Consider the following 10,957-nt stretch of genomic DNA (forward strand, 5'->3'; position numbering starts at 1 on the left):
CAACTAACAGTAAAATTCCTAAGGGTGACAAGGCCTTAAATCAGCTATCCCTTTAATGTTCTGAGGCCCCGGGCACTGCTTGGGTGACCCAGAGGACCAGCTCAGGATGATACCACCTATGTCACTCAGCCTGACACAAACTACTCCCGAAGGCCAGCTCTTCCTTGTCATCTTAGTTTGAAAGACCCTGTGTGGAGAAGCAAGTGTCTATTTAGGCATTTGGCAACCTTTATGCAGGGGCAAAGATAGCATTGATTTGAGACAAGCTGCTCAGGAGATGGAAACATGGTATCAGGGCACCAAAACTATGATGCTATTGGGAAGGAACAGGCTGAGAGATCTATATTCTCTAAGTCCATGTGCGAATTTACAAACTGAATTCCTCCCACTTAATTTTGACAACCAAAGAAATAAAAAAAATGCTCATATATGTGTGCATGTATACATGTGTACATATCAGACTCAGAGGATAATAATTCTCTGAGGATTATCAGAGGATAATGAAACAATATATTCATTTTTGTTTCTTTGTGTTTTATTTTAGTTTTTCTTTTTTCACCATAAATCAAATACTACTTTGTCAGAGGAAGATTAACAATTTCACTTACCTGTTATAGACCTTGTGGTGGCACTTTCATAAAGAGGAACTCCTTCTCCAGCATTGTTAAAAGCTTTTAGGGAGATTACATAATGGGAACTTGACTCTGGAGAAAAAACAGAAACAATATGAATGTGTTGATTTATTTAACATACTGAAATATTCAGGGCAAACATTTTCCTCAAAACAAATTTCATATAATCTACTTGGTAAATTATTTAAGAATGAGTGAGTTGGATTCAGAAAGGAAAGTGGCAGTGGGTGGTAGCAATAGGGTTTTTTGATCTTCCTCAATCCCCATATGAAAACATACTGAACTACTAGGTAGAAAACAGAAAGCATTTAGCCACTCGCTGCAAACCTGTATGATGATGTGTGCCCTCGAACCCTAATATACAAGTGGGTGTGAATAAACAACCAACAGCCTCATCATTTGTTCGTTGTCTGCATCTGTGTAAGAAACATCAAAGGGAAGCATCAAACCTAAAAACAGGATAATTCTAAAATAGGTATTAGCAAATGCTGGAAACCACAGCAAATCAGTTTCAGAACAACAAATTTAAACACTCAAAACTGATCGGCAAAGTCTCCTCTCTAGGACTGGGCCCAAACTGGGGACAACCTCTTGGGAACTGATGTAAGACATAAGCAAGATTGAAACAATATTGATGAAGGAGAGAGAAAGTCCAGATAAAAGTAGGGGAGAAGAAGAACCATGAAAATTCAGAAAGCAAGCTGCCATAGTTTTTAGTCTGCATCTGGAGCTGGCAAACTTTTGTAGGCCCAAATAGTAAATACTTTAGCTTTGAATGTCACATCATTTCTGTCACATTTTTATCTCTGTTTATTTGTTTACCACTCTTCAAAATGTAGGAACCACTCATAACTCAGGCGCCCATACAAGAACAAGACCTGGGCCAGATTCTACATGTAACCTGTAGTTTGGGGAACCCTGTCTAATGAAAAGAACAGGACAGGGAGCTCTGTGTATTGAGAAGAGCTCTCTGAATTTCTGAAAGAACAGAAAAAACAAATTATATAAGTGTAAGCAATAAAAATGTATTGAGGTAAATTTCTTTACAAAATTACCATAAGAAAAAAATAAAATAGGAGAATATCATTCCTATAGAAAGTTACAGAAAATGGATAAAAAATAGAAGAAAATACCCAAGAAAAATAGATCAAAACTGCAATTTTTTGGGGTGGCGTGACCAAGATGGCCGAATAGGAACAGCTCCAGCCTCCAGCTCCCAGCATGAGCGACACAGAAGATGGGCGATTTCTGCATTTTCAGCTGAGGTACTGGGTTCATCTCACTGGGGCATGTCGGACAGTTGGCGCTGGTCCGTGGGTGCAGCCTGACCAGCCAGAGCTGAAGCAGGGTGAGGCATTGCCTCACCTGGGAAGCTCAAGGGGGAAGGAAATTCCTTTTCCTAGCCAAAGGAAATTGAGACACATAATACCTGGAAAATCGGGTAACTCCCACCCTAATACTGCGCTTTACCAAGGGTCTTAGCAAACGGCACACCAGGAGATTACATGGCACACCAGGAGATTACATCCCACACCTGGCCCAGAGGGTTCCACGCCCATGGAGCCTCCCTCCTTGCTAGCACAGCAGTCTGAGATCTAACTGCAATGCAGCAGTGAGGCTGGGGGAGGGGCGCCCACCTTTGCTGAGATTTAAGTAGGTAAACAAAGCCGCCAGGAAGCTCGAATTGGGTGGAGCCCACCACAGCTTAAGAAGGGTGGCCTGCCTGCCTCTGTAGACTCCTCCACTGGGGATAGGGCATACCTAAACAAAAAGCAGCAGAAACCTCAGCAGAGGTAAATGTCCCTGTCTGACAGCTTTGAAGAGAGCAGTGGATCTCCCAGCATTGAGATCTGAGAACAGACATCTGCCTGCTCAAGTGAGTCCCTGACCCCTGAGTAGCCTAACTAACTAGGAGACATCCCCCACTAGGTGCAGACCGATACCTCACACCTCACATGGCGGGGTACACCCCTGAGACGAAGCTTCCAAAACAAGAATCACACAGCAACACTTGCTGTTCAGCAATATTCTATCTTCTACAGCCTCTGCTGCTGATACCCAGGCAAACAGGGTCTGGAGTGGACCTCAAGCAAACTCCAACAGACCTATAGCTGAGGATCCTGACTGTTAGAAGGAAAACTAACAAACAGAAAGGACACCCACACCAAAACCCTATCAGTACGTCACCATCATCAAAGACCAAAGGCAGATAAAACCACAAAGATGCGGAAAAAGCAGTGCAGAAAAGCTTCAAATTCAACAAATCAGAGCGCATCTCCCCCTCCAAAGGAATGTAGCTCATCTCCAGCAAGAGAACAAAGCTCGACGGAGAATGACTTTGATGATTTGAGAGAAGAAGGCTTCAGTCGATCAAACTTCTCGAGCTAAAGGAGGAACTAGGTAACCAGCGAAAAGAAACTAAAAACCTTGAAAAAAGAATGGCTGAATGGATAACTAGAATAATCAACGCAGAGAAGACCTTAAAAGAACTGATAGGGATGAAAACCATGGCATGAGAACTACATGACAAATGCACAAGCTTCAGTAACCGACTCGATCAACTGGAAGAAAGAGTATCAGTGATTGAAGATCAAATGAATGAAATGAAGTGAGAAGAGAAGTATAGAGAAAAAAGAGTAAAAAAAAAAAAAAAAAAAAAAAATGAACAAAGCCTCCAAGAAATATGGGATTATGTGAAAAGTCCAAATCTATGTCTGATTGGTGTGCCTGAAAAGTGACAGACAAGATGGAACCAAGTTGGAAAACACTCTACAGGATATCATCCAGGAGAACTTACCCAACCTAGTAAAGCAGGCCAACATTCAAATTGAGGAAATACAGAGAACACCACAAAGATACTCCTCGGGAAGAGCAACTCCCAGACACATAATTGTCAGATGCAGCAAAGTTGAAATGAGGGAAGAAATGTTAACGGCAGCCAGAGAGAAAGGTCGGGTTACACACAAAGGGAAACCCATCAGACTAACAGCAGATCTCTCTGCAGAAACTCTACAAGCCAGAAGAGGGTGGGGGCCAATATTCAACATTCTTAAAGAAAAGAATTTTAAACCCAGAATTTCATATCCAGCCAAACTAAGTTTCATAAGTGAAGGAGAAATAAAATCCTTTACAGACAAGCAAAGGCTTAGAGATTTTGTCACTACCAGGCCTGCCCTACAAGAGATCCTGAAGGAAGCACTAAACTAGGGAAAGGAACAACTGGTACCAGCCACTGCAAAAACATGTCAAAATGTAGTCCATCGATTCTAGGAAGAAACTGCATCAACGAGCGAGCAAAATAACCAGCTAATATCATAATAACAGGATCAAGTTCACACATAACAATATTAGCCTTAAATGTAAATGGGCTAAATGGTCCAATTAAAAGACACAGACTGGCAAACTGGATAAAGAGTCAAGACCCATCAGTCTGCTGTATTCAGGAGACTTATCCCACATGCAGAGATACACATAGGCTCAAAATAAAGGGATGGAAGAAGATCTACCAAGCAAATGGAAAACAAACAAAAAAAAAACAGGGGTTGCAATCCTAGTCTCTGATAAAACAGACTTTAACCATTAAAGATCAAAAGAGAAAAAGAAGGCCATCACATAATGGTAAAGGGATCAATGCAACAGGAAGAGCTAACGATTCTAAATATATATGCACTCAATACAGGAGCACTCAGATTCATAAATCAAGTCCTTAGAGACTTACAAAGAGACTTAGACTCCCATACAATAATAATGGGAGACTTTAACACCCCACTGTCAACATTAGACAGATCAAGGAGACAGAATGTTAACAAGGATATACAGGAATTGAACTCAACTCTGTACCAACCGGACCTAATAGACATCTACAGAACTCTCCACCACAAATCAACAGAATATACATTCTTCTCAGCACCACATCGCACTTATTCCAAAATTGACCACATAGTTGGAAGTAAAGCACTCCTCAGTAAATGTACAAGAACAGAAATTATAGCAAACTGTCTCTCAGACCACAGTGCAATCAAACTAGAACTCAGGACTAAGAAACTCAATCAAAACCGCTCAACTACATGGAAACTGAACAAGCTGCTCCTGAATGACTACTGGGTACATAACAAAATGAAGGCAGAAATTAAGATGCTCTTTGAAACGAATGAGAACAAAGATACAACATACCAGAATCTCTGGGACACATTTAAAGCAGTGTGCAGAGGGAAATTTATAGCACTAAGTGCCCACAAGAGAAAGCAGGAAAGATCTAAAATTGACACTCTCACATCACAATTAAACGAACTAGAGAGGCAAGAGCAAACACATTCAAAAGCTAGCAGAAGGCAAGAAATAACTAAGATCAGAGCAGAACTGAAGGAGATAGAGACACAAAAAACCCTCCAAAAAATCAATGAATCCAGGAATTGGTTTTTTGAAAATATCAACAAAATTGATAGACTGCTGGCAAGACTAATAAAGAAGAAAAGAGAGAAGAATTAAATAAATGCAATATAAAATGATAAAGGGGATATCACCACCAACCCCACAGAAATACAAACTACCATCAGAGAATACTATAAACACCGCTACACAAATACTCTAGAAAACCTAGAAGAAATGGATACTTTCCTGGACACTTACACTCTCCCAAGACTAAATCAGGAATAAGTTGAATCCCTGAATAGACCAATAGCAGGCTCTGAAATTGAGGCAATAATTAATAGCTAACCAACCAAAAAAAGTCCAGGACCAGATTGATTCACAGCCTAATTCTACCAGAGGTACAAGATGGAGTTGGTACCTTTCCTTCTGAAACTATTCCAATCAATAGAAAAAGAGGGAATCTTCCCTAACTCATTTTATGAGGCCAACATCATCCTAATACCAAAGCCTGGCAGAGACACAACAAAAAAAAAGAGAATTTTAGACGAATATCCCTGATGAACATCGATGCAAAAATCCTCAATAACATACTGGCAGACCAAATCCAACAGCACATCAAAAAGCTTATCCACCATGATCAAGTGGGCTTCATCCCTGGGATGCAAGGCTGATTCAACATACACAAATCAATAAATGTAATCCAGCATATAAACAGAACCAAAGACAAAAACCACACGATTATCTCAATAGATGCAGAAAAGGCCTTTGACAAAATTCAACAGCCCTTCATGCTAAAAATGCTCAATAAATTCGGTATTGATGGAACATGTCACAAAATAATGAGAGCTATTTATGACAAACCCACAGCCAATATCATACTGAATGGGCAAAAACTGGAAGCATTCCCCTTCAAAACTGGCACAAGACAGGGATGCCCTCTCTCACCACTCTTATTCAACATAGTGTTGGAAGTTCTGGCCAGGACAATTAGGCAAGAGAAAGAAAAAAAAGGGTATTCAATTAGGGAAAGAAGAAGTGAAATTGTCCCTGTTTGCAGATGACATGATTATACATTTAGAATACCCCATCATCTCATCTCAGCCCAAAATCTCCTTAAGCTGATAAGCAATTTCAGTAAAGTCTCAGGATGCAAAATCAGTGTGCAAAAATCACAAGCATTCTTATACACCAATAACAGACAGAGAGTCAAATCATGAATGAATTTCCATTCACATTGCTTCAGAGAGAATAAAATACCTAGGAATCCAACTTACGAGGGATGTGAGGGACATCTTCAAGAAGAACTACAAACACTGCTCAGTGAAATAAAAGAGGACACAAACAAATGGAAGAACATACCATGCTCATGGATAGGAAGAATCAATATCGTGAAAATGGCCATACTGCCCAAGGTAATTTATGGATTCGATGCCATCCCCATTAAGCTACCAATGACTTTCTTCACAGAATTGAAAAAAAAACTGCTTTAAAGTTCATATGGAAACAAAAAAGACCCCACATTGCCAAGACAATCCTAAGCCAAAAGAACAAAGCTGGAGGCATCACGCTACCTGACTTCAAACTATATTACAAGGCTACTGTAACCAGAAGAGTATGGTACTGGTACCAAAACAGAGATACAGACCAATGGAACAGTACAGAGCCCTCAGAAATAATACCACACATCTACAGCCATCTGATCTTTGACAAACCTGACAAAAACAATAAATGGGGAAAGGAGTCCCTATTTAATAAATGGTGCTGGGAAAATTGGCTAGCCACATGTAGAAAGCTAAAACTGGATCCGTTCCTTACTCCTTATACGAAAAATAATTCAAGATTGATTATAGACTTAAATGTTAGACCTAAAACCATAAAAACCCTGGAAGAAAACCTAGGCAATACCATTCAGGACATAGACATGGGCAAGGACTTCATGTCTAAAACACCAAAAGCAATGGCAACAAAAGCCAAAATTGACAAATGGGATCTAATTTAACTAAAGAGCTTCTGCACTCTGAAAGAAATTACCATCAGAGTGAACAGGCAACCTACAGAATGGGAGAAAATTTTTGCAATCTACTCATCTGACAAAGGGCTAATATCCAGAACCTATAAAGAACTCAATCAAATTTACAAGAAAAAAACAAACAACCCCATCAAAAAGTGGGAGAAGGATATGAACAGACACTTCTGAAAAGAAGACATTCATACAGTCAACAAACATATGAAAAAGTGCTCATCATCACTCGCCATCAGAGAAATGCAAATCAAAACCACAATGAGATACCATCTCACACCAGTTAGAATGGCAATCATTAAAAAGTCAGGAAACAACAGGTGCTGGAGAGGATATGGAGAAATAGGAACACTTTTACACTGTTGGTGGGACTGTAAACTAGTTCAGCCATTGTGGAAGACAGTGTGGTAATTCCTCAAGGGTCTAGAACTAGAAATACCATTTGACCCAGCCATCCCACTACTGCAGGTATACCCAAAGAATTATAAGTCATGCTGCTATAAAGACACATGCACACATATGTTTATTGCGGCACTATTCACAATAGCAAAGACTTGGAATCAACCCAAATGTCCATCAGCGACAGACTGGATTAAGAAAATGTGGCACATATACACCATGGAATGCTATGCAGCCATAAAAAAGGATGAGTTCTTGCCCTTTGTAGGGACATGGACACAGCTGGAAACCATCATTCTCAGCAAACTATCGCAAGAACAGAAAACCAAATACCGCATGTTCTCACTCATAGGTGGGAACTGAACAATGAGATCACTTGGACACAGGAAGGGGAACATCACACACCGGGTCCTATTGTGGGGAGGGGGTGAGAGGGAGGGACAGCATTAGGAGATATAGCTAATGTAAATGGTGAGTTAATGGGTGCAGCACACCAACATGGCACATGTATACATATGTAACAAAACTGCACGTTGTGCACATGTACCCTAGAACTTAAAGTATAATAAAAAAAGAGAAAAAAAAACATGCAATTTATGATTTCAGAATGAACTAAACTACATTAAGAAAATGATGCCAGATATGAAAATGTAACAAAATCAGAAAACTCAGAAATGAGGTGGTATAACTCAAGAAATATATATATATGTAAATTAAAAATTTTTAGACATGAAGGGTAACCAGATGAATATAAGTAAAAAGCAAAAACATAACAAAAGAAATTAAGAAGACTGACAAGGATTTAGAAGAAAGTGATAAATATTGAAGTTAGAGAAGCAAGATCTAACATACAGATAATAGGAATCCTTGATGAAGAAAATTCAAAGGAAAATAAAAACAGAATAAATAACTACAAAATTTGCTGACTTAAAATAATTTTTTAGGCATCTGGACAAAAATAATGTATGACTTAGAAAAAAAATTAGATTATCAGGCTTTCTATAACATTTTACAGCAGAAGAAATTAGACTAACTTTGGCCAGGCACGGTGGCTCACGTCTGTAATCCCAGCACTTTGTGGGGGCCAAGGCAGGTGGATCATGAAGTCAGGAGATCAAGACCATCCTGGCAAATACGGTGAAACCCCATCTCTACTAAAAATAGAAAAAATCAGCCGGGCGTGGTAGCAGGCACCTGCAGTCCCAGCTACTAGGGAGTCTGAGGCAGGAGAATGGTGTGAACCCGGGAGGTGGAGCTTGCAGTGAGCCGAGACCGCACCACTGCACTCCAGGCTGGGCAACAGAGCAGACTCTGTCTCAAAAGTAGAAAAAAAAAAAAAAAAAAAAGATTAGAGTAACTTTAGATACTCAACATAAGAAAATGTAATTCAAGGTTTTATCCTCAACAAGTTACCTTTAAACATAAAGGGCACAGTCAAACTGTTATTAACTCGCAAGCACTCAGTAATATTGTTCCCTGACCCCCAGAACTACTAGTAACTGAGCTCAGGCATACAAAATGACCAGAAGAGATATTGATGTAATAGCTAACTGGAGAACGAAAATTTAATAAACTAAGACTAAGTTAAAGGAAAGATATTTTATTTTGTAATGGAGACATGTTTTGATATTATAGATACAGTACAATCTTAAGACAAAACTAAAAACTAATGATAATATATGCAAAGATAAATGTTTAATAATTATTATTGATGTTGACACTTTTATTATTATTTTGAGACTAATGTAACATGGAATAAAGCAAATGGATAAACATGAGATATTCTATCATCCCCTATGTCCCTGAGAACCAGATTCTTGGTGCAGATGAAAAGACCTAGAGATGTAATACAGAAAAAGTTAAATGAAGTCTATATTCCTAATAAGTTTGAACTCAAAATTGTACTTTTTCTCTGTTCCAGCTCTGTCTGCTAAAAAAAAGTCTGGAAACCTGGACTCAGTAGCAATAAGCATCCCGAACACACAGACTACTGTTTGGGGGAAAAATAATTCCTATTACGAAGAAACAGCTTCTTGCAGAACTGGTTGATTCTTAAAGTAGAAAACCTGCCAAATGAACCTGAAATATCTTGACATACTAGATAGAATGGAAGCAACTAATAAAATCATGTCAAATGGGTTCAGGAGTCAATTCGAAGAGCCTCCCTCAGATCAGAGATAAGGATAATCTGCACACAGAAAAGTGTAGGTGCTGTGATGTATGGAAACTCATCAAACATACATAAATGCATGATTTGATAAAGGTATTTAAAAGAATAATAACAGTTGGCCATTTCTGAGGTTGTGAACTCAGAACATAATTCTAACTAACAAATAAAAACTAAATGATAGAATTAAAATATTGCTGTTTTACAGTCCTCATTAATAAATGGATCTAAGCATTAAGCATTAATAATTGCTAAGATAAAATAGAGACAATGAGACAGTATGTGCTTCCTGATGAAAGAACAGACTACCCTCTAGAGTTTTGCCAAAGGTATCAAACCTACTTAGTCTGATCTAGCCTCTGGACCTAAATGACAGTTTGCAGAAAACAGAGCAAAGAACATGTTGAACTTCAATTTATAATACTTCATTAAACTACACATTTGTTGCATGTGCTTCTCTGTATCTGGGTTTTATATCAAAATAAAAAAGCCTTACAATGAGTGTGTTTATCTCTGATTGACTTTTCTTCCAAATATTTGTATGTGACCTAAGTATTAATGTTAAATATACTGACATTCTAAAGCACATGGATTCAAGAGCTATAATACAGTAAGAAGAACAAAATAAGATTATATCTAATGTAGTCAAAGGACTTCTATTCAGTGAATTGCTTTCCCTCCAAAAGGGAATATTTCTTTTTTGAAAATTTAAGCTGTCAAGCTATTTTCCTAATAAGAAAGTAATCAATCGACAAGTGTTAAATGCTCTTTGAGATCCAAGTACTTGGAGAAGATGAATCTCTGTCAGGTTACTAAACGTAATTCTGGGCAGAGAAAACAATGAAAGACTATGTAAAATTAAACAAATGTATGTGATACAGCTTATGAATGCTATACATTTAGAGGTCTGAAAAATTAGTGAGGATTTAGATCATCAAAAAAGATTTTTGGAAGATATGAACTTTGAACTAGGGCTTGTGAAGAAGGGTAGGACTTAGAAGCACAATGGGAGGAAGAAAACATTTCAGCAAAAGAATGGTGAAAATACACTTAAGGAGACCAAAAAATACACTGTTTACCGCTGGGAAATACATTCTTTTGAGTTACTGCAGCAGAGTATAAGTCTGATTTCAAATATATGAATCATCTATACACCTAAAATATAAACATTTTTATTAGGCTTGTGCCATTTAAAATTACTTTTTTACAGTTCAAATTCCATTTGATTCAACTGAACACATCTCCGTATTTGCATCTATCTAAGTATTTATCAGGACAGTGAAAAAGAGATCAGAAATTCCAAACTCAAATGCTTAGGGTGTGTGTGTGTGTGTGTGTGTGTGTGTGTGTGTGTGTGTGTGTGTGTGT

At 38.4% G+C, this 10,957-nt stretch overlaps 1 protein-coding gene across 1 annotated transcript in view; it reads right to left on the minus strand.

Moving 5' to 3' along the window:
* Positions 1–10,957, minus strand: part of DCC (DCC netrin 1 receptor) — a 1,259,004-nt gene that overhangs the window by 183,864 nt on the left and 1,064,183 nt on the right. Inside the window, exon 16 of the mRNA XM_026455168.2 lies at positions 609–704. Coding sequence (XP_026310953.1) covers positions 609–704 — 96 coding nt within the window. The remainder of the gene's footprint in view (positions 1–608; positions 705–10,957) is intronic.

This window comes from Piliocolobus tephrosceles, chromosome 18 (assembly GCF_002776525.5).
Source record: "Piliocolobus tephrosceles isolate RC106 chromosome 18, ASM277652v3, whole genome shotgun sequence".
Taxonomy (NCBI): Eukaryota; Metazoa; Chordata; class Mammalia; order Primates; family Cercopithecidae; genus Piliocolobus; species Piliocolobus tephrosceles.